Source organism: Trachurus trachurus (assembly GCF_905171665.1).
Source record: "Trachurus trachurus genome assembly, chromosome: 23".
NCBI classification, from domain to species: domain Eukaryota; kingdom Metazoa; phylum Chordata; class Actinopteri; order Carangiformes; family Carangidae; genus Trachurus; species Trachurus trachurus.
Genome location: NC_139912.1, coordinates 19,870,308 through 19,895,287, shown reverse-complemented (window position 1 = coordinate 19,895,287; position 24,980 = coordinate 19,870,308). Strand labels below are relative to the sequence as shown.

Below are 24,980 nucleotides of genomic sequence, written 5' to 3'. Positions count from 1 at the left end.
CAACTGGTGTAAAGTGCTGAGATTTAGCAATGTAGTGACTAGGGCCTGACTATATGGATTTTTTGGGGATGATGTCAATATTAGGGAATTATAAACTCTGATAACTGATATATAGGCCGATATATATATTTCCAAAAAAGAAAAAAATGTAAGTAAATAGTTGCTTTTGATTACTTTAATAATTACACTAACTAACTATAATGTACTAACACTTACAACTAAAATATAAATTGAAAGTAGAACATTGTACTATTTTCAAATACTTTTATTTAAAAAAAATTGTGTGTGGGGAGCAGCATATGAACAATTATAACTTGAAATGTGTCTGTTACGTCTTACTACAGTATGTTCCTCAGGCCAGTGGTGCATTTCACCTCTACTGGATAAATAACAGCACAAAGCCTGTGAGCAGCTTGCGGCTCTGCTCCACCATTCTAAAAATAGCTTGCACCGACAATTAAAGGTACCGAACCTACTTCTAAAACTATAGGGATTATGGCAATGGGCCAATATTCCAAAATGTTGAACTATCCCTTTAACATCAGCGTCTATCAGTCAATTTTCTGGCTGCAATTATCCTCAAAGGGCTATAATTGGCTGATTAAATCCTAATAGTGACATCACAAAGTAGCAATATAGGCCACTTTCCCATACAACCATACCAGCAAGTATACAGGACTTTTAGAACACAGTTTGGTTGGAATAAAAACTACTTGGAGATCACAGTGTGAGTTAAAATAACACAACTATAGTTCGCTAAACTCATACTTATCTGGAGGACAGTGATGATTTATTGTGCCGTTGCTGCACTCCACAACAGTGAAATTGTAAGTCAGAACCTGTGTAAAACCTTTTCCTTAAAGTCGACTTCTTGCAGTCAGCCCTCTCTCACTAGCTGGTTAAAGTAGTGCGATGTTGTTATTCTTTCTGCGAAAACCTGACAGCTGTCATAGAGAAGGGAGGGGGGGTATGATCAATCACAGAAATGGGGCATTCACGGTCTTGTGCTCTGACAAAAACTGACAGAAGTAAACAGGGAGACAAGTTGAAATCATGTCTTTTCAACCACCACACCAAGCGAAACCTACAAATTGCTGCACACATGGCAAACCATGGTCCGGGGGAGCCTGGCTGGTGTGTAAAAGAGCGTGAGGTAAATGTGTAAACTGTGTGTCTGGCTTTAGTGGAGAGCTGCTGCAAACATACAGCGAGAAGAGAAGAGCTCTCCTCAGGCGTGGGCCCTTTAACCTCTTCATTGAGAGGCGGGACTCTATATCTTTGTAGCAGCAAACCCCTCGTGGTTCTTACTGAAGAGCAAACGCACCCAGGCGTGAATATCCTCCTCTGTCTGCGAGCCCGCTGAAGAGGAGGAGGCTGCCGGAGCGGAGGGGCTCCTCTGGGTCCCCAGGAGCCCGAATCCAGCAGAGAATTACTAATAGGATTGGTTCTGCCAGGTCGGTATCAGTGAACCATAGAGGAAGACTCAGACAGACAAAGACTCTGGTGCTGCACCAGGGGACGGGGTCAGCTTGCTTTCCCTTCATTCTGTCCGCCAAGCCCATTCAAGGGAGCAGGACATTAATAGTTTCTCCGTTTAGAGATGTGATTCCTCCTCTTCCCTTATCAGAGCCGACATATTCAAGTCGTCAGGCACATTAGAAATAACCTTTGAGCTGACCCCTGAGGTGGGGGCTCCTCTTCTCTCAATATCATCAAAAACTACTGCATGTTACAACTTAAATCCCTCCCCCTCCCAAAAAAAAAAAAAAAAAAAGTTCCTAGTAGAGTTCCTACTTCCAGCTGAAACCAAAGGCACAGTTGTGCAGTGGCCCCACACCACAGCTCCCTTTCCCAAGGCTCGTACAGATAGAGAACCATGTCACGCTTGTATTAAAAATAAATCTGAGGTATATTCTTTATTTAATATGTTCAGCACACACTGTCCTCAGTCTGCAGGCCCTGATCCCCACATGAAGAGCTCACTTTTTCCTCTCATTCACTTCAGACTTTCAGTGAAGAGGAAAATATCCAACAGTGGAAAATCTCAATTAAACTGGTGCCGATTCAAAATATTTAAAGACTTGCTTCCTTTTTCAGTTTTAGATGCACGTTTTTATACTCTATGCACTGACATAGCTATCCATCCACCCATTCATCAATTATCTATACCACTTGTCCATGCAGGGTCCCAGCTGACATATAGGACAAGGGCTGGTGCAGCCTGGACCGGTCTCCAGTCTATCAGAGCTGATATATAGAGACAAAGAATGCACACACACTCACATTCACACCATACAGGCAATTTAGAGTCACCAACCCTGCTAACCACTGCACCACTGAGCTGTCCTGCTATTATTTCTTTGCATTTTAGTCATAGAAAATGTATTGCCATGTCAACCAGTGACAAGGAATTTGTCTTGGTTTGCTCTCCAGTACATACAACACGACACGACCCCACATGAAAAACACATGCGGGGGACAGAATAAATTACAAAATACAATACAATTTACAAATGACAGGGAACAGTACCCAGCGACATCGTGTACACAGTATGGTGCAAAGTGCAATAGTGAAGTCAATGTGAGTTCATGAGTCTGATGGCTTGGAGATAGGTGCTGTCTCTGAAGCGTGATGTTTTACTTTTGATGCTTCTGTATCTCCTGCCTGATGGGAGGAGATTAAAGAGATGATGTGCCGGATGAGAGTGGTCTGCTATGATCTTGTTAGCCTTTCTGACGAGTCTGGTTGAGTAAAGTGATGTGAGTGTAGGCAGGTTACTACAGCCGATGGTTTTCAGCACATTTGCAACAAATAGCAGTGATTGGTTGACTTTATTAGCGGTAAACTGTTGAAATAATTCAGTGTAGAACAGCCAGGGAGTTTAAAGAAGCTTTTTCATTCCAGTGACAGGCAACAGAACAAGTTATTAGCACATCGCTGCTGTTTTATCACCTTAAAATCTATATTCTGCAAACAAAATCGAGTGGCTGCTTGTTTACACAGCAGTTTCGGAGCAGGGTTATCAGTCATTTGGAGTCGTATCTGCAATTGAAGTTTCTGCAACCGGCAATGCTGGTGTCTGACCTACCTACGTTTAATGTTTAATTTCCTTTTAGGTCTGTTAAGGTTTCCGCCCATTTCTGGGGGAAAAAAATCTGACACTTTAGCTGCTAAGTTCTCTCCTGTGTTTCTAACTAGCTGCTTCCTTTGAGTGTTTGATGTTTGATGCTAGGAAGATGAGTTTTAAGATGTTTTTTCCTGTGAGTGCACTCAGTCTGAGCCGATGATCATTCGCTGTGAGTTTTTCCACTAGAAAGAGGCTCGTCAAGTCGCCCTTTGTTCTTCAGAAAATATTGATTAGTGCAGCCTTAAAAGTGGACTTCAAAGCCAGAAGGCAAATTTCAAGCAAGTCCATGTAAGCAGTAGTTATTCTGATGAGTAACTAACATAAAAGCTGTTTGAAGACAGATTTATAATGTGCATTATCGCGTTTTGCTGCAAGTGTGAAGCACAATGGAGTTCATTATGTCTACAAATTGCAACAGGTTTCCTTATGTGTAAGACAAGAGGTTGTTCTTTCCATACCTTGACATGTTTCGACGGATTCTTCCATCTTCTTCAAAAGAGGAGAGGTCACGTTACCATACACCAGGGGCATCACAGAAAAATACAGAGAGCCATGAGAGAATACAACATCAGTACACAGGTGGAGCCACACATTAAACTGAGGCAGTTACCTGTACACTCAAAAGACAAAATCGAACAAAACAATAAGTGTAGTTCCATGCCTCTCCTGTAAAAAATCTGGGGGGAAAAGGAGATGTTTCAACACATGGAGGAAAGAAAGCAAAAAAGAAACGGGAAAAAGACAGACACGAGTAACAATGGGCAAGGCACAACAGGAAAAATTCAGCCATCATGGACTACTGCAGAGAAAACCACATCCTGGACGATGAAAAAAGCCAAAATCATCCGTACGGAAAGGAACATGGAGGTGATCGAAATAAGGAAGTGGGCCTACAAGATGAAGAACCAGGACCAGGGGTTATACACCCTGAAGGAGCCAACTGACAGCTGGAGATATGTAACATCAGCTGATAAGACACATCACACCAACACCTAGTGACGCTTCTGAAGAAGATGGAAGAATCCATGGAAACATGTCGAGGTATGGAAAGAACAACGTCTTGTTTTACACATGAGAAAACAAGCTCAAGTGTGAAGCAGGCACAAGAGGAACAAGTTGAGTCTGTTGAAAGTATTTCAGCACGTACAGAGAATTAAGGCTGAGCTCTACATCTGAGACGTTATTAACACCGTCTTGTGTGTTGGTGGATATTTTAATCAAATTCCCGTCTTATTTTCGATATTGTCAGCTCTACAAAAAAACAAAAAACAAATCTGTTCTGTCTCTGGAAGATTTCTTAACAGAAAACTTGCAGCAGCTACAAAAAGAAACATTTACCAGAGCTGGGCTTCGTGGCTGACAGTGTTTTAGTGCCAGAGGGCAGAGGCAGCGCTCTGACTCTTTGTACAGTTAACTTTTTTTCTTTTTTTTTTCCAGAGAGAAGACCTCCGGGGAGGTTTGTGTTACTGACTGCAGTCGATATCAGGCTGGCAGAGACTGCATTACCATATGTCATCATCATCAGCCGGAGAGACCCCTGACAGTTCGGAGAGAAGTTACATTAACAGTATTTACAATTACACTTCCACAGAAAAGTGGCTGCTGCCGTACTTGAGTCTGGTCTCGGAGGTGCCTCACAGAGCTCTGAATCTTTCATGTGGCTGCCATCTCTCACGTTCCGTAGCGCACACCAGTCATGGATGAAGACACATTTAAGTGAGAATAAATACAGGGAAGAGACGACTTATTGTTGGAGATAGATACCTTGTTATTACAGGCGGTTCTGCCTATAATACGACAACACAAAGTCACAGCATTTAACTGTTTAACAAGTTAAGCCAAAAGACAAAGATAGCTAAGGGCTGTTCTGTTGTTGCTGCTAATTTTACTGTTAATTCAAAATGAGACAATCCTCTCCAGTGTGACTTCATAGCAATATCCTGATTATGTCAAACTTAGACTTATCAGCCCTGTCATTCAAAGAGACATGCAGTCTTATTATTCACTCATCTGGTGTAAACAGCAGTCACATACTTCAAACTAAAAGGTGGTAATGTGGACACAGCCTGAGACTGAGTGTTTGCTCATGTGTCATTATCAACAGAGCGATTGTGGTTGAACAGGGTGGAGGCATGTGACTGTTCACACGGGCCTGTATTTTTAAGCATCGAGATCATGAACACAAAGCAAAGGTACTGGGCAAAGTATTCACCAGCGCTGGACAATATTATCAAAATCACAATATGGCCAACAACAATATTTTTTTTAATTTTTAACCTAAAAGGGTAAAATTGTGTCGACACAGACCACACATGAAGCACTGTGGCGCTACAGAGACAGCAGCACACAACAACACTTTCTCTGGAAGTAAAGGGACATGTTAATTACTACAAACAAACAATCACATGGTCATGATATTTGCTGATGAAATTGAAAAATGACCATGTGACAACGACCATATCCATCAGAATCGCTGCATTGTGATTTTTCTTTTTGGCATATTGTTTAGCCATGATATTACAGCTGCCTACTACCATGTATTGTTTATATTCTAACTGCAACCATTTGATGCATGTTGCCACAACTTTGCTAAAATTTCATCACATAGTTGATTTGTTGATACACTAATAGTATAGGGCTGCAACTAACGATAATTTTCATTATTGATTAATCTGTCAATTACTTAAACGATTAATTGATCAATTGTTTGGTCAATAAAATATTAAAAGATATTGAAAAATGTGTTTCCCAAACTACAAGATGACGTCCTCAAATGTCTTGTTTTGTCCACAAACCAAAGAGATACTCAGTTTATTGTCATAAAGGAACAAGGAAACCGGAAATATTCACATTTAAAGGGACATTGTGTAACTTCTCCTGTTATCTATTCACGAAAATCGATTATTTCATTCAAAAGTCTGTTTTTCATTAATCAGTAATCCCCCCCATCAACAAAGTGAAGTGTTCCTTTCAGCTCTGAATTAGCCGTTCATATCATTCATATCTACATGGAGCGGGTAAGCTCGGTGCTGGCTGCCATGTGGTGTCGCCATGTTTTTACGTTCAGTGGCAGCGTGACGGTAGGAAACCACGGAAACTCAGCGGAGACGCCGGAGCTGTCGGCTCAGGTGGAGGTGGCGTCTGTGAAAAGTCACCGCGGTAACGCAGTGAGGAGGAATGGAGCGTTACACTGATGCTGCATTCACCTGCAGTCGGGCAGACGGCCGTCGGTAACAAACCAGATATCATTTTAGTCACAGAAGTCCAGAGAAAGCCAGTAACGACATCGCCATGACAACATATTGTTACGTGTATTGTTTTGCCTCGTGCTGACAGGCCACTTGTTTACATAGAGGCTTGTTTATGCCGTTACGTGCAGCGGCTGTCGTCCGTCTGCCGTCTGCCCAATTTCAGGTGAATGCAGCATGAAAAATACGATTTAGTTGCTTGCGATATACAACCGCAACGCTAGATGGGAGGAATTCCTACACAGTGTACCTTTAAGAAGCTGAAATCAGAGAATTGACTTTTTTTTTCTTAAAAAACTACTCAAACCAATTATTCGATTATCAAAATAGTTGACGATTAATTCAATAATCAATTATTGTTCGATTAATCGATTCATTGTTGCAGCTCTATAATAGAACAGTATAAGGTTGACACTATTACTTCTATTTTTAAGGTCAGTTAAAAAAAAAAAAACAGTCATAAAAAAAAAATAGACTCAATGATTTCCTACATCTGGGTACAGTAGATTTAACATTATCCAAACAGGAAGGATCAGTGATTTGTATGGACGGTCTTGCGTGGTGGATTAATCCACATTTGGTGCCCTACTGAGCAGCAGGACAGTGTGTGTGGGATTCAATTAAAGACAATGTACAGTGAGAATGATCGTGGTCGTGAAGGAACGCCGTGTGGCTCGCTGATGTGTGTTAATGGTTTTACATCAGGCTTTGGATACGGCACACACAGATAATACTTGTTGGTAGAATCAACACATTGTTGGTTTTGGATTTGGTTTTCAGGGGATTTGTTAACAAGAAAAAAAGAATATTGCCAGATTTACATGAAAGAGAGAATACATCGTGTGTTACTGGTCCCCTGACCACATCATTGAAGACCACAACCATTCAGCCTGTCATTTCTATAAAAGAATGATAGGTATATCTAAAATAAAATTTTCTAGTGTGAATATTAAGACATCTAAGTCGACATCAGCTCCTCTGTGTTTTCTGTGGTTGCCATGATCACAGAACAAGCCACCACCATGAACTGTATAAATTCAGACCACTGTCAGCTCAGGTGGCAGTGGAAAATAACTGTGGTGCCTTAGTAACCACCTTGTTTACACTGAACCGCAGAGGTAAATACTCCAGATCATAGCATAACATTTACCACTACACATATGGAGTGAAATTAGATTGGTTAATCTGTTATACATCTTATTCTTTCCAATCTTTCAATATTCTTTCCAGTGTTAAAAGATCCCTATTTTACACGTTACTGTTTTAATCTTAACCTGTAAGAAATATATTGTGCTTTTAAGAAAAAAAAACACCTCAGTGTTTGCCACCTGCTCTCTCAGGCTTCTCTCTGGAGATCTGGTAACAACAGGTCAGTGTCAGCCAATCAGAAGAGATAAGTCATTGGCTGCTTTCTAAAAAGAATAAAAAACAATTTCAGGTAAGAAAAAAAAAAAAGCAGAGAGAGGGGTGACAGCTTTGTTGTGACATCTCAAAGTCACCAAAGTCCTGACAGCTGGTTTGAAGTTTCAGACTGTGTATTTCTCTTTCACATAGGCCTGTTGTATAATCCAAAATGACATGGGTATCTGGGGGTAACTTAATACAATATGGGACCTTTACTAAACATTGTAATTTGACTTTCTTAACACTCTTACTCTTCATGTCCAAGTTTAACATTTTGAAACGTTGCCACCTTTGTTTTTCCAGGTTGTGAAGCACCATATTCAGTTATGTAGTGCAGTGCTAAAAATATTTCAAACTGCAGCCACAATGCTCCTGCATGATGCACTGGTTGAACTCTTGTACAGCAACACAGTAGATGAGTTGTTATCCTGAATTGCAGTTACTTCTTTTCACTATTAGTCCCTCCAGCTGTTCTCATCTGGCTGTTTCTCGGTGTGTTGTTTTGGCTCAACGTGTCCTCTAATTGAGCCCCGCTCGCTCAGATGCAGCTGCATTAAACAGTGGATCCTCTTTAAAGCCCCGGTCTTTGAACCAGCGTAAATGATCAGCTGGCAGAGCTGAAAGCCAGGGGTTGACCCAGCGGGGTAACCAGGCACACAATTAGTATCAGACAAAGATACCAAGAAGAACCGCAACATCCAGTTCATTACCATGCCACGCTATGTAGGGACAGAAAAACCAACACGTTTTACCGCTTCAAACGCAACCAAAGCTGTCGAAGAGGGTCAGGCCGCTACTAGTCACCATCATTACATGCTGACAACTCCTTCTGTGCACATCGCGCCCCCGTCATCTGTTTTGGTGCGACATTTTCAGATGTCTGATCCTCATCTGTGTCTAAGAGTGAAGTTTCCCACCATGTTTGTTTGGGATCAGATTTTCAAATCAAAGCTGTGAGGGCAGCTGAGCCGTCTGCTGTCACCCAAGAGCCTACCGCGCTGTGAATGTGAATGTAAGACAGAGTATGAACACCTCTCTGAGAATGTGGCTTGATCTTTCGCTGTCATGTCTGGAAGGCTCTCTGGGTACATTCCTACCAAATGCGAGTTAATCTAAGCAGTGAGAAAGACTTTCAGGACTTACTCTGTGGCTTAGAGGGAAAAGGTCTGAAGGATGTTGCAGTCTAATAAGCTGCACAGCCTTCAGTTGCTTAGTGACGGGTTATCAAACCCTAGACAAAGGACTCACACTGACAGATATTTTTGTTTTATTTAAGAGTGTAACTATCACTCAGGTCAAACTCTGCATTGCTGCAATTTTCACTTTTCAAGAACAAAGAAAAACATCTTTAAGATAAAGTTGTATTTAGACAATTCTACTTCATTCATGTACGTCTTCATGTGAGTATGAAGCAGGTTATATCTAGATAGTCAATGAGCCTCGGTTTGATTTGGTTTATTACATAACCACATACAGGTAGACGCTTTTATAATTTAAAAAGGGATACTTCACCCCAAATCGATAATTCACCAATTTTCTACTCACCGTCATGCCAAGGAAGGGTTTGGAGTCATCAAAACGCTTTTGGAGTTCCAGGGGGGGTCCGGCTGGCAACAGATTTTCATATAATGACAGCGGATTGGGCTCACTTTTGAATTGTCCAAAACACACACTATGAAACATCCAGATACCTCCATACTGCTCGTCCGTACTGACCAAAGTGTCCTGAAGCCGCCACATGAAAAGGTTGTTCAGAAAATATGAATTTGATCTCTGTTTTTAGCCTTGTTGTAGCAGTAGCTCTCAGTAGCTGTGCAAGATCATATTGCAGCAAATCTCGCGCATGTGCACAAACATCAACAGAGCTACTGCTACAACAAGGCTAAAAACAGAGATCAAATTATTTTTTTCCAAACAACTTTTTCATGTGGCGGCTTCAGGATACTTGGGTCAGTACAGACGAGCAGTACAGTATGGAGGTATTTGGATGTTTCATAGTGTGTGATTTGGACGATTCAAAAGTGAACTCTATCCGCCACCATTATGTGAAAATCTTCTCCAAGTTCTCCAAACCCTTCCTTGACGGTGAGTAGAAAATTGGTGAATTATCGATTTTGGGTGAAGTATCCCTTTAAAGTTGCACCAATGGTGTAAACATGTATTCTACATAGACTGAATTCTAAAAACACTTAAAAATGAAATAGGAAAGCTATGTGAGATTGGAACCATTTTCAGATGTATTTATTTACATACCGTATAAAATTAGCAACAATCTAACTTGGCTCTGGCTTAAAAAACAAAAAACAGCCAGACTTTTATTCTGAAGGCTAAAACAGATATAATCTATCGTCTATAGTCTATAATAGACTAGACGTGTCAGGGGATCAAAAACATGACTTCACATGATGATGATATTGCGACAAGCCTGATGTCAGTGCTTGTAGTCGTGTGAGCAAAAAAAGAGTTGCTACAGATTTCACAAAAGACAACTCTAATCATTTGAATACAAATAAGTCACCAAGATTATTTTTTATTCAGATCATGAACATCTGATCAACAAACAAGATTATAAATCTGACCAGACAATCCACTCCAGTGCAAAACTGTGCATATGATTCTGTGCTACAGACTCGTTTCAGTTTGTACCAAAGACGTATGGAGCTTCATTACTCTGCACAAATAAAAATATAAACAAGAAATTAAAGGTTTAAACTTGGCTTAATGTCTGACAGTTCATTCTTGACCTTCAAACAGCAGCTGACAATGTCCAATAACTTGCTTGAACGTGTTAACAGTTTGAACGTGTACAGCTGCAGTTTATTAAGTCATCCTACTGATGAAGACAGTGTGATGTGGTTGATAGCTCCAGCACAAGTAAGTCAGTAAGTGGACCTTGGATGAAAACAATTGTCAGCAGTTTAGATGTACCACCCAAACGAAAACTAAACAAGTGATTAGTAAGAAACTCTAGTTAAACACTAAATCCAAATGAAGAGAATGTAAATAAAACATCGTTTTCTTTTTTTTAATAAACTGCAACAACAGTAAAAATGGAAATTAATAGAAATGATGGAAACCTGAGGTCTCAGTCGCTTGAATCCACACTCGGCCTGCTCCGGCTGAATTCACACCGCACTTTGTGAGACAGCGACTCAAGCCAACCGAGGCAGAGAGTCAAGACACACAAATCAGCCTCAAAGTCTGATTTATTAATTACCTTTTAATGCGTGAGCCTCTGGGCTGAGCAAACGCCGGCTGAGTAAAATAACTTTCAGTAAATCCATTGTCCTTGGGAAGAGCTCAATCTTTCAGAGTGAACGGATGAGCATTAATTATTCAGCGTGGAGCCCAAACAAACGGCACATCTGTTACAGCTCACGGAGGCTGAGGGCCACAGCGGGGACCCTCCTGCCGGTCGTCGGGGCGGTGCACGGAAGACGGGAGGAGCACACCTTTAACATGCATGCCATCACATCCATAAATGCATGACACAGAACTCTCATCTAACCCATTAAGTGCACTTCTGACAGAAGAGAAACCATCCGGTGTCTTTCAGAGCGTTCTGCTGAGATGGACGTCGGAGAACGGGACCATCTTTTCTTTTCTCCGCTCCAGCTTCAGCAGTCTGCCTTCAAGGTGACGTCAGCTTCTGTTTGCAAATTGAGCAGTAACGCTTGTCCAATCTGGCAGTGTAGAGCACCCACCGTGCCTCCCGGTCTGATGCGACTGCCACTCTTCCTCTCACATGTTTCCAGGACATACACACATTTTTAACACTTTGCATGATCTGATGAGTAACCCCTCGTGCCATTACTCGTTTCAGATGAGCACCAGCGTGGAGGCCTGGTTGCTGTGGGGAAGATGGTGGGTGGGAGTGGGTTAATAAGTGCTCCACTCAGATGCTCTGTTGAATTAACACCTGCAGAAACCTTTAACAAGACAAAGAGGAGTGCTGCTGTTGTGGAGATTCACACATGCACTTATTCTCATGCTTCAAAATGCTTCATTCAGAGTCAAATGCACATCATGCCGACCGGTGTCCGGAGTTGCTGCTCCTTTTGCTTCCTATTCCAGCAATATAATCCATCACTCTTTGATCCTTCAAAATGACATAATTCAGCCAAGATAAAACAAATATTTGTGTATGTATAATCGAAGCTAGGCACCAGGATGCTGAGGTATTAAAATTCACAATTCACATTATTCTTTAAAGGGATAGTTCAACATTTTGGCAAATTGGCCCACTGCCATAATCCCTATAGCCATAGCAGCCGAGCGGCGAGTTGCTGAGAGGTACGCAACGGAGGCTAATGGGATTTCTTGGTTTCCCTCATCAAACTCATCAAATACAGAGAAATATGGAGTCGTTTTAGAGGTAAATTCATGCAAAACCGCTGATGTGTGTTGCCTTCAGGGGCAGTTTTTCAGCAAGCAGTCTCTGTATTTACCTCGAAAACAACTTAATCTCGTAACGTTCCGTTATTATCTCTAGCGTGCTGAATGTGCAGGTCACAACTTGTCCACCAAAGCGTTTTGGAGTTGTTGAATTGTGTATTTTATGAGTTTGATGAGGGAAACCAAGAAATCCCATTAGCCTCCATAGTGTAGCTCTGAGCAGCTCGCAGCTCTGCCGTTCTAAAAATAGCTTGCACCGACAATTAAAAGGTAATGAACCTACTGCTAAAACTATAGGGATTATGGCAATGGGCCAATTTGCCAAAATGTTGAACTATCCCTTTAAAACAGCTTTCTAACTGCACTGACAGTTGGAGAAGCTCTAAAGGCCACACAGAGAGAAGAGTATAAGGCCTCAGAGAGAAATTGTCATCAACATGTGGGCCAAATGGCACTTGTATGTACTGCGTAATAATTTAAAAGTCCCTTTGCAAGAAGGAGGCAGTGAGCATGTTTCTCACTTTGGTGGACAGCTGTGGGAATGTGTTTGTGAAAGAGTGAGACCAACAGACAGGGAGAGAGCAAGGCCTGATGGGATACTGTATACAGCAAGCAACTACAAGTCGAGGGATCCAACCATGCATGCTCAACGACTCTCCTTCATTAACTATCCAACTTTTTTCAGTACGCACACAAACAAACATTCCTACGCTTTGCACTTCATAATTTTTTGTAAAAGGTGTCTGCTCGCTGCAAAATCATTTGAACATCTACCCTACTCATTGATTTTGTCCATTCATGACAAAGCAATACTATAACTGATCCTGTGGTAGGATGTTGTGTTTGTCAACTATAAACTGAACCAAAGAGCCCATGAGTTGGTTTACGCAGCAGCTTCTGCTATGGCTAAACCACACAACCAGCAGTGCAGCTGGTTTTGTGGTTTGTTTGGAGCCAATGTGGATAATAATTCCATTTTATTACAAAGTGGTTCTTACTTTCATACTCGTGGCATTGTAATTAGATTTATACATCTATGAATGGATTCAATAGCACTAAACATTACGGCCGGGTGATCCATTGAACACAACTGTTTTTAGAACCCTCCTCTGGCAGAAACCTTCCTGTCCATCCAGAACACTCTCTGAATGTGTAAGTGAGGAGGTCTGTGTGTGTGTGTGTGTGTGTGTGTGTGTGTGTGTGTGTGTGTGTGTGTGTGTGTGTGTGTGTGTGTGTGTGTGTGTGTGTGTGTGTGTGTGTGTGTGTGTGTGTGTGTGTGTTTCTGGAGCAGCAAAGGTTAAGTGCCAAAGTGAGTTTATCCTTGTTTAGAAACGGTAACTCAAGATGGAGGCAGGTGAGTTGGTTCAGAAACAAACAGCATCAGACACCGTCACTGCTGCTGCAGCTCTGGATTTCTACATGTAGTTTGACTTGACCTTTATTTACCCTCAGAGTGAGACAGACACAAAGAGTGAATACATCAGTATAATCCTGCTCCTCACCTGTTAAATTAAACATAAACGTTGGCTTTCTGCTATGGTTGCCTCCGTTTCTCCTATATTGTATTTGTTTCTGTCAGATTCAGAAAATCAAGTCCGGGTACTTTTTTAGCCTGAAGTTTCAGTTATAATATTCACAGGAAGTTAATCAATAAATGTCTTTGTCTATTTTTGATGCTGAATCACTAGCTCACACAAATCAGCTGTGAAGCATCAAAGGTTAAATCATACATTTATAATTCACAATAGTCAAAAATGATCACAATATCACTTGCAGCATAAACATATTGTCCAGTTCAATGCATTGATGAACTTTATAGTTTCACATCTAGATATAATTTTCAATAAAATAAGGTTTCCCTGAAATTAATTCCTCGCCATTTGAAACAGCAGCAGGCCTGTGTGCTGTGCAGTCCCTGACAACTGCTTCAGAGGAGCAGAGAAGAAGAAGAGTCATAATAATCATGATGAGAGTTTCTGCTTGAACCTGCACATCTTTTCTTGCCTCTATGATGACAGTCCATGAAATAACTTTGACATATTTCTTCAACTGTCTATTTGTCTGAGAGCAGCATAGCACACCTGCAGGAGGAGTCTTATTCCAAAATAAACTATTCACTCTAGATGATCTAAACAGCATTTGTAAAGGAATAAGTGTGTTGCATATTCATTCTTTGTCAGATTTGGAAAGTCACACGTGGTCTTTTACCAACAATCTATCAATCACTTGGACCTACATACACACACACACGCGCCATAAATTCATGTGGAAACGCCCTTTAAAATTTTAAAGATCACAGACAGGAAATTAATGTCTTCACTCCAGATTAAGCAGTTCATTAAAATCATGTGTATAAATCAGCATTTGGTCGAGACTTTATAGACTGTTGTAAGGACGACAAGATACGCAGGGAAACCTGAACAAACAACGCACTCCTGTAAGTTCACGTCTCCTGTTTAAACTCTTTATGACAGCGGCAGCTAGTAAACTGAGAACAGAAAACACAGGTTTCCACATTCCTTATAATTTACCTATGCTATGTGCGGAAAATGGCATAAGCTTGTTTTTTTTTTGTACACATTCTTTACACTACTGTAGTGTGGGCTACCTTAATCACAAGAGAGTCATTTTGTCAGTGAATGCCCATTAGTTAGACCACAATATATACTTTAAATTTGCAAGCGTTGGCTCTGCACCATTAGCTGCAGACTAAGTGCAGTAGCAAAGTTACAGTTTAGTTGAGGAATGTAGCTAGGCACGTTTGATAATGAATTTAACTTTGCTTAGAAATGACCTGAAATATGATTAGCCAACTTTCTATTATTTATTTTGCCCATCTGAGTGAATAAACAGTCATAATTGTCTCCACAGGTCGTTCCCTCAAAGACTTCTCTGAGGCTACATTAACTTAATACCATCCACATGCACTTAAACTTCTCCTTGTACACATATAGGTCATTTCCTACATTCAGTCTGTTTGGGAGTCTAACAACAGAGACACAGTCACATCACCAAATAAGAAGTCACAGTTACCAAACTGCACAACTGACAGTGCAAAATGCAATGTCTGAACATGGCAGTGATGAGCACTCGCCACAAAAATGTTAGAAAAAAAAAGTGACAGCGGTAAGGCTGTTAATGTGAAAGTCTTACTCACACTAACCTAATTACGGTAGCAGCAGACGTCGGCGCTGCTCCTGTACACCGAGCTATTATAACCAAAGCAGCACAGGATGATGATTGGCGGGGCATGTTAACGTGACTGGCAGCGGCTACAAACATGCCCAGCGGCGCGCCGTCACCGCCCACACCCGGGCAGCTATTTGCCCTGCTCTCCTACCCGGCGTCAGGTCTGCTGCTGTTTACACATCAGACTATTTACTCAGCATGGCCTTGTCATCTATCAGCTGCGTTTCCTGGCCTCCTACAACCTCAGACTTTGCAAAATGATTCAGCGGGAGCCTTCCGATGAGCCCTCGTGCACCTGTAGCCCCGGTCTGGCGGGAACAAAAAAAAAAAAAGTGAGGATGCTGATGCACACCTCTTCAATATGAGCTCAGACAGCAATAAGAAAGCAGTTAAAGAGACATGCACACACACACACAAAGATCAGTTGTGTTAGTGACGCTCCAACGCCCACTTTTTTGCATCGCTGCTTCAAGACTAACAAGCTGGCACGCAAGGGGTTACTGAGCAATAAGGGTTCATGGTCGAGCGGGTTTCTGAAATCAATCAGTTTCACAGACCGGACGGATCTCAATGAAAACAGGCCATGGTGATGAGCGATGATGTTGCCATGACAACAGGCAGGCTGAGCGTGCAGCCTGCCTTTGGTATCTTCAGGCGTGCGGCAGGCGGCACCCAGACGGTTTGGGTTTTTAACCTCTTAAGTGGCAGAAAGCAAGCTGCAGTCTCAGATGGGATCATGGGAAGAGGGGAGGGGATGCATGGGTGAGTGGGTGAGGTGTGTGTCTGTGTGTGTGGGCTGGAGGGGGGGGCAAAGTCAGGCATCAGTGAAAACCTCTGCCTCAGAGCACAGACATGGGAAATGAAAAAGGTGGTGGGTGTTAGTTTATTTTTTCTCTCTTATTTATTTTTTTGTTTTGTTACCATCCCAATCCAGCAATGGCCGACTACAGAGACAGGGAGGGACAAACAAACAGATTAACACATAGAAGAACACATACACTTACACACAGTTTCTTACTCACAGGCATAGACATTCAGGTAAAGTTGAACAGATATGCTCACTCTCCTGTCTCGCTGGGACGAGTGAACACAGTTAAAACACACTGCATGCAGATTAACAAGGCAGCATTGAGAGTGAGGAGCAGGATGGCTACAACAATAGAAACAGCGTGGGGAGCCCAGAGAAACACGCCTGCTACCGCTGACTGCTGGCACACGAGCAGTCGTGGCTGAGCTGGTTGAAAGAGACGGGAGCAGACTGTTTGAGTTTTGGGCTTACCTGCAGAAACAAACCCATGAAAGCTTTTCCTGACAGCTGAGCCGACACCGAGCTGTGTCCCACATCGATTATTAAATATTATACAGGAATGTGAACATTTGATGGGGCCTCCCGGTGGCCTTACAGGGTTGGAAGCTGTGAACGGCAACATCAGTGGTTTGTGAGCAGCTGATTTTTTTGTGCTACACTCCCTGGCACTGCTGCCATTACTGTGGCAGCAGAGTAGAGCGGAGCACATTTACACTGACAGCCACAACAGAAAAGACATGTCTGTTAAAACAGACTAGAAAAGCTCATTTAGACCCTTCCACTTAAAAAAAGACAAAAGAAATTGAAATCCGCATTTTATTCTGTATCAATATGACACATGATTTATTTTTTGATGCCACACATTTCAAATAAAACAAAACAAATGCACTCTTAATATGACTGGTACCCGTAGCATTATATTTTAGCACATCCTTTGAGGTTCTCACTTCAAGATTCTTGTAGAGCTCAATGAGATGTATTCAACACTTCTCGGCTCCAGTTCTCACAGGTATGATGTGAACACTTCTTCTAACTGTGAGACTCAGCTCTTCCATAGTCCTAAAATCTGAGGGATTAAAATAAAGACTCCTAATGTTTTCTTCTGATCCACTCCAGTGCTTTTAAAATGTAAGTTTTGGGTCATTACTGCTTTGCAACAGACTTAGCAAAGCAGCCTCATGACACAACTAAGCCTAACCCTTTTCTTAGTAAGCTTCTTTTTTTTTCTCTCTGAGAAAGGATTGAACATAAATCATCAATAATACTTAATAAAATATTTGTATATGGTGTCAAATTGTAGAAAAAAAAAACAGAATAAATGTCCAGAAACAATGAAAAGTGATGCTTCCACACAGGTGCACGACATGGAACAATAACATCCAGTCATGATCTGTAGCATCATGTATAAAAAATGCTGAGTCAGACAGGTCGAGTCATTTTGTGACAAGATGCAAGAGAAAAAGATCTGAGTGACTTTGAAAGAGGGTTCGTTGTTGGGCCACAGATGGCAGCCGCTCCGGGCCAGAAAATGCTCAACTGGCTGAAGTGACATCTGCATTTAGATCTATAAGAAAGATGTCAGTCAACAGGGTCGGACATCGTGGTCAGTGTGCGTGCTGCTTGAGCATTAGTGTGAGATGAAAGAGAAAAAAAAGAAAGAGCAACCAGCTCCTCAGGTGATTTAGATTGTCAGCGTGTTAAAACTGTCAGCAACAGCGCTCTGTCAACAGTTACATAGAAAGGGATATTATAGTAAAGCTGCAGTGCATAAACCATCATTACAAAGATAAAGCCACATTTGTTACTGGGGGGGGGGGGCATGGACAGATGAGTCATCTTTCACATTCTCCACAACAAGCATGTGTGGTGAACACCATGGAGGACGCTGCAGGCCTGAATGCTGCCCCCTGCAGTGAGGGAAGCAGGTGGCTCTGTTACACTGTGAGGGGGGGGGGCATGGTTTGGATCGACCCATCCTCTCAGAGGAAGGGGTCACTGCAAATCAATACAAAGTTGTTCCGACTGATCACGTCACCCCATGACATCAAATTTCTATCCTGATGTGAACGGTCTCTTTTTGGGGCTGATGATGGGCTCTATGCACAGCTCCACTACTTCCTGAACTTAAGGCTGCTCTTTTATTTCCTGTGTTACATTATTGGACAAACTGATTAATCCAGGTGTGTCTGAGTAGTCACAATGGCCAGACACACCTGGATTAATCAGTTTGGCCAATAATGTAAGACAGGAAATAAAAGAGTAGCCTTAAGTTCAGGAAGTAGTGGAGCTATGCATAGAGCCCATACCACCGTCATTAAAAACAGCAGAAGATGGAAGATCTCTGAGAAGAGTCAATGTCCATCATTTGTCACTGGTTGGTTACTCTTGTGTTCTACTGGCACACTGTGTTACTCAGTGTACATGTATTACATTTAAAAAGCTTAAGCACAACTGATGTGACAACTAAAACAATATACATTTTGATATTTAAGTGTCTGCAGCATTAGCCATAGTGGATTTGCTTATTGTCTCGAAATTGTCCTTTATTTTGAAAATCTTAAGGGTATATTTTGCCTATAGAACTGAAGGCTCGTCCATGCAATAAACTACAACAAATGATTAACTATGAAACAGAGGAGAACCCACAACCCATCTAAAGAGCTGGCCTAGCTTATACGAGCCATATGACATCCTTAGCACCTGCTGGAGCAGCTGATTTACTATTCCTGCACATGGTGACTGATGGCTGAATGATGACCACTGTTCAGAGGACGAGCACGACTCGCACCACCTCCTTTTTATTCATTGCTATGTTTAATGTCATTGCTGCAGTTAAAGGCCACTCCACAGCTCCATGATGTCAGGGTCAAAGGTAAACTGTGTAAGAGGAGTGAGATTTCCACTGGCACGGGTCGGCGAGCTGAAATCACACCTTTCATTTCCATGGAGGATAATTCCACATTACCCTCTGCTGACGCCTTGTCAGGGGGCGGATTAGTGCCCTAAGGGCCCTCTTTTAGTCACACGCTGCCTTTCACACACACAGCTTTGCTTCTCAGTGTTTCATACACATACAGAGGCTTTTCCATCCACAGGTTGTGCATTAAAAAGCCTCTTTAAAACCACCGGCAAAAGGAAATGTGTGGACATCAAGGAGCACACCGAAGTAAGGCCCGATGTGGCTGACGACGGCCTCGGCACCAGCATGGTTCACATCGCAGACGACAAGAGTTTAAAAAAGGAACTTACACAACCAGGCGCCTCTGTGTGGAGCTGATGCCGTGACTTAATTGCCGTGTGTGTGCAGGGAGACTGATGTATGCACGTTGTAAACAGAAGCATTCAGCTTCATCAGCATCGTTCAAACCGACTCAGTATTTACCTCTGTTACACCTCTGCCCATTCCACCATGAAAAGAAACATTTAACAAAAATGATCAGCAAAGTTTAGCAGTGAAGCAGAAGACATTTATATTAATAATTTGGTCATCATATATTATCATTTAAAAACCTGTGTGTGTTTTTCCAGGTCCTGCATGGGTGGGGTTTAGGGCATGGTGAAGGACAGTGACTGGTTTGTTATTACATAACAGTCCTAGACATGCTTTATGATCAAATGGAAGAGATGGGTAGTTTATTTTATAAATGGGCTGACAAACTGAGCTACAGGGGTTATGCACATGCTGTATCACCAAGTTTCAGAAGAGCTAAATGTTCAACTCCTGAAAGATTCTTCCCCTCATAAAACAAACAAAATATATCAATAGTCTTCTCACACACAGACGAATCCCTGCCCCCATCCTGACTGAAAGTTTGCTGAAGGATTGTGAGAGGAGGACAAGTTATACAGAGTAAGATCAATGCCAATACAACTCTCACAACACACACACACCTCAAAGTTCAGCCAATCCCTTTTTCCTCAAAAACTAGAACACACAATTCCAAGAATGAGCAAATTAACGCTCAGTTTGTCTAAGTTTTTGTAAAACTTTTATCTAACTCAAATTCAAGTCAATTTCACCTCTTCAAGAAATAATCTACAGACGATGGGCATGTCTTATCTCTTGACATTAACACAAAAACAATCTGATTTTCAAACTAAAAGTCCTAAAAAGGTCATATCTGGTTGATTTGGGGTGTTAACGGGTTTTTCTTCTTCACTGTTATTCAAACCACCAACACTGCTTCCTTTCCTTAAACCTCAACCTCATATAAAAGTCCATGTCATCCTGTTCACACTACTGTACCACTCAGACTATGAGGAAGAGGAATGATGTCATCACAGTACAAATGACATCAGTCGTGGGGCTTGTGTTCTCTGCTCAGTGAATGAAGAGAAGTCTGCTCGTCAAGAAAGAGTTATGTTTGACATTAAGTTTCTATTATGAATGTTAAAGATATCTTCATCATCTACTTTCACAGCATTTAAACCATGAAGTATAAGTTTAATACAATAGTTTAATTGTCTGTCAGAATAACCTTACAAGTCTGATCTCTTTAAGGAGATGTGAAATGGAACAAGTTCAGGTTGTACACACTGAACATCTGATATAAGCCTCTGGGTAGGATACTTCTGCCCCACTAGTGGCAGGATGCTATCATGACAGAGAGACCACATGAGGTTGTGTGTGCAGGTTGCTATGGGCTACAAGATATGGAGGATGTAATAGATAGTATCATTTTTGTAAAGTTCACTACAGCACTAATCATTTCCCCCTGCATCTTGATGCCTGTGAGTGAAATGAGTGCAAAACTAAAAGGGACACACCACAAGGTAATTAACTGATGTGTCCTTTTGGTTAAAATATGTGTTGCCTGGTCACATTCCTATGTAAGGTAGAAAAAATAAAACCAGCCAGACCTTTCAGTTTCATTCAGTCCCCTCTGGCCACACAGATGTCATGGCAAGAAACTTAGACAGCATGTTAGCTTCAATATCCCAGCATCCTCTCTGAGAGCTCTGTTTCATCTGTCTGAACTACATGCTGCCTGTGACATCATGAGGTCATTCCAGTAGTTGCATTAATATCCATTTACACAACATTACTTCATAGCCAGCAGTCATTCAGCCTGCCAATGACTGAATGACTTGCAATCCATTACCCAGAATTCACCAGCAGCCTAAGGGACGCTTAGCAGAGCCCCTGTCCCTCACAGGTGGTGGGGGTGTAAAACGAAGTGGCTGAGGTGAATCAAGAGGCCACACTGATTTTAACAACATATGTGTTCTTTTATAATATCTGAAGCTACTCTGTGTTCCTCTGGTGTTATTTTCTAACAACTAACCAATTGTAGCATGCATGCCTATTGAAATACACCCAGATAAAACATCATAATCCAAACTTGTCACCTGTCACATATCATGCCACTGTGTCTAAGTGTAAAGAAACCTAATGATCAAAATATGACAGGGTGCCACATTCACAGTGGACTCATAGTACTCAGACGCTGTTGTCTCCCACACTTTGTTATGTTGCCATTTAATGTCATTTTTCCTTCATCAATCTACACTTAATAACCCACAGTGACAAAGTGAAAACAAAATTTATTAGTAGGACAAACTGTAAACCGTAGCAAGTTAAGTATTCAGACCCTTTATGAAGTTCTTTGTTGACACATCTGGCAGTGATTATGACCTTGAGTCTTCTTAGGTATGTTCAACAACTTCTCCTCACCTGGATTTGATACTCTACACCCTTTTGGGTGGGGATGGGCAGACATTTGGACAGTACTGTATGTCTCTCCAGAGATGTTTGGGATATGTGCCACTGTGCCAGCAGGAACATTCAGAGCTGTCACCACGCCTCTCCAGTGCTGTTTTGTCTGTGTGCTTTGGTCATTGTCGTGATGGAAGGTGAACGTTTGGCCCAGTCTGAGGTCCAGAGTGTTTTTGGACCAGGTATACATTCTTTAGACTCTGCCACTGAAATATGATCACTATGCTTCACAGCTGCGAATGTATTGGGCAGGTGATGAGCAGTGCCTGGTTTCCCTTAGATGTGAGGCCAAACAGCTTAGTTTTGGTTTTATCAGACCAGAGAATCATGAATCATGTTCTCAGGATCTCTGGAGCTCAACAGGAGAGACCGTCAGGTTCTTGGTCACCTCTTTTTCAAAGGCCTTCTTCATTCTTGTTGAAATAATGGAGGCCAATGTTCCTGTATCCCTCAGATCTGAGCCTCAACTCATTCCTGGAGCAGCTCCTTCCCCCAGGTTTTTGGTCAGATGTACAACCGTCAGCTGTGAAGCCTTATACAGACACGTGTGTCTAATCAGCTAAAATCACTGCAGGTGGACTAAACATCTCAAAGATGATCAAGAGAAATAAGCAGGCAGCTCAGATAAATTTCAGTGTCTGAATACTTATGTCAAGGTGATATTTCAGTTTTAATATTATAATAAACCTCCAAAAAATGCCTAAGATTTTGGCTCCACACTGCCATTATGAGATATTGACTGTAGCCTGACGAGGGAAAATTAATTTAAACAATTTTATCATAAGGCTGCAACATGTGAAATCTGACATCTGAAGATTTTTCACATGTGCTGTACGTTTGCATCTCCCCTACTCCCAGCACGTCAGGCTGCATTCATTTTGGAAAAGATTATAACTCTACACCTTTCTTCTGTGTTTATCATAAATTGAGGAAGTCGGCTGTGGGCTTAAAGAGGCACTGAATAAGATCTGAAGGGGTAACTAACACACGGTGACATTTCTAGAGCTGTGACCCAATAAACAAAGTCTGTGCAACTGGAAAACTGGAGTAAGACGGATATAGGATGCTGGGTTAAAATAAACAAATAGCAGACTGCAATAACTGTAGGCTCCAGCCTCTGTTTGGCACAAACCTACACACCTTGAATACAACAGTGCTATGAATATCCAGCCCAACATTGTTAACACCTTGTTTGCTCATGACAAGTGGAAAATTCTGCTTATTCTAAAGTGAGATAGTTGCACCTGTTCTCTCATCACACTCTTGAACAAAACTGAAATGAGTCCGCATAAGGAACAGAGAAATACAATGCATCAATATAATTTAAATAAAATGACCTGTTGAAAAGAAATTATCTCACACCAAGACCTTGCAAGAATTAAGTTTGAGACTTTGCCAACTTATAAATGACTTTTTAAACGCTTTCTGGGAGGATTGTGGTTGAGATTTTAAGTTTGCGTGCGTGTTCCTGTTTCTGTGGTTGTTGTGTGTGTTTGGTGAGCCCCAGATGCAGCGGTGCGCCCTTACCCTCGCCGCCCTGGAGGAGTAGGGATCCTCGAATAGATTCCAGATGACCGGCTGCCACTTCCTCCACAGGCTGGTGTTCCCGTCGGCGGCCACATCCTCGATGCCGAGCCGCTTCCCGACCTCGTCGTCGTCCTCCCCGTTGTCGACGTTGAGCTCGAACACATCCAGAGCCTCCTCCGCGTCCCGGTGCTGCCGGTATGTCATCCAGCAGCAGGGCTCCACGTCCGTCTCGTCGATGCCCCAGAAGGAGAGCTCCTCCTCGAACAGCGGTCCGCACACATCGGCCGGGCAGTGGAGCTTCCCGGTCCGGTAGTAGTTGAGCACATAGGCGAACACACCCGGGTGGCGGTCGAAGAAGTACTCGTTGGTTCGCGCGTTGTACTCGATGAAGCCGGGGACTTGTTGCAGCTGATCCAGCACGGAGTCGATGTCCGAGTCGGAGGCGAGCAGCGCCAGTCGCGTCCCCGGCAGGGTCTTCAGGGTGGTTTTGTAGGTTTCGTGCCTGGTGCCCCCGACGTTGAGGATTATCCTCTCGTTGTCGTCAAACTTGCCCATTGCTCTGTATCAGACATGACTTGATGGAAAGCGGGGGAAGTTGGCGAGTGCAGTCCGGAGGTAACGGTGAGCCCGACGCGCACACACCCACAATCCTGTTCAGAAAAGCTCCAGGATTTTGGCCATGGTGCGCAGCATCTTTGATTTCACTCACCCGACGCTCCCGTGGCTCTCTGGGGGGGCGAGGGGGATTTCCATCGTTTTTTGGGGGGGGTCTCGGGGAGGCGGGGGTCGTCGATCTGTATCCCTCAACCCGCGCAGACACTCGGAGTGTTGAATGATCTCAACCGGTGGCTCCAAATAGACTGCGCTGCTGCTGCCGTTGCGCGTCTCCGGCGTCCCTGCCCTCTCCAAGACGCACAGCCGCTCGTCAGCGTCGGGCTCGTTATTCAGAATATGTAACAACCGCGATTCCTTTAAAAGAACAAAGTCAAGTGATGTCGGCGCTTAAACCAGCACCACCGAGAAAAGTCACAACAACCGTGCGAACGTTTCTTCGTCGTTTCTTTGTTTTAGAAAATCAGTTGAAGTTGTATTCAGGGAAATGAAACAGCGCTGCTCTCCTGTGCTGCTCTCACTGTTGAGCTCCACAGAACAAACTGGCTGATTGGACTAAAGGGATTGTTTCGGTTTTAATAAACGACAACACAAAGAACTAAGTGAGTTTGGATGCTGAGGAAAACTGGACAATGATGAATTTAATTAAACTAGCCTACTGTACAAATTAAAGTACAGTAGTGATATCAACAGTTTATTGTTGATTCAGCCTTACATCTCTCAACAGGTCGGCCTCCCATGACCTTGTCACACCTTAATTGTCATAGGTGTTAATCCTCTCAGCATAACAAAATAAGTTTTGTGTAAATGCTGGTGCAAGTAGAGGCCACTGAGACTGTGACATCAAGAAGCCACTGGCCAGTGGCCCCACACCATCGCTGTTGTTGCATCCCCCCCACTGTCAGAAAAATTGCTACACAACAAGATCCATATGATTCCATATTCACATTTAC

General features: G+C 42.5%; 1 protein-coding gene across 7 annotated transcripts in view; it reads right to left on the bottom strand.

Moving 5' to 3' along the window:
• The window catches only part of kcnc2 (potassium voltage-gated channel, Shaw-related subfamily, member 2), a gene marked incomplete at both ends in the record, with an annotated part of 96,778 nt that extends 72,808 nt beyond the window's left edge, over nt 1-23,970 (bottom strand). For all 7 annotated transcript variants that reach the window (XM_084000036.1, XM_084000032.1, XM_084000031.1 and 4 more), the window contains one exon: nt 23,416-23,970. In XM_084000036.1, the coding sequence (XP_083856162.1) occupies nt 23,416-23,970 (555 nt within the window). The remainder of the gene's footprint in view (nt 1-23,415) is intronic.
• Nucleotides 23,971-24,980: the final 1,010 nt, after the last annotated feature.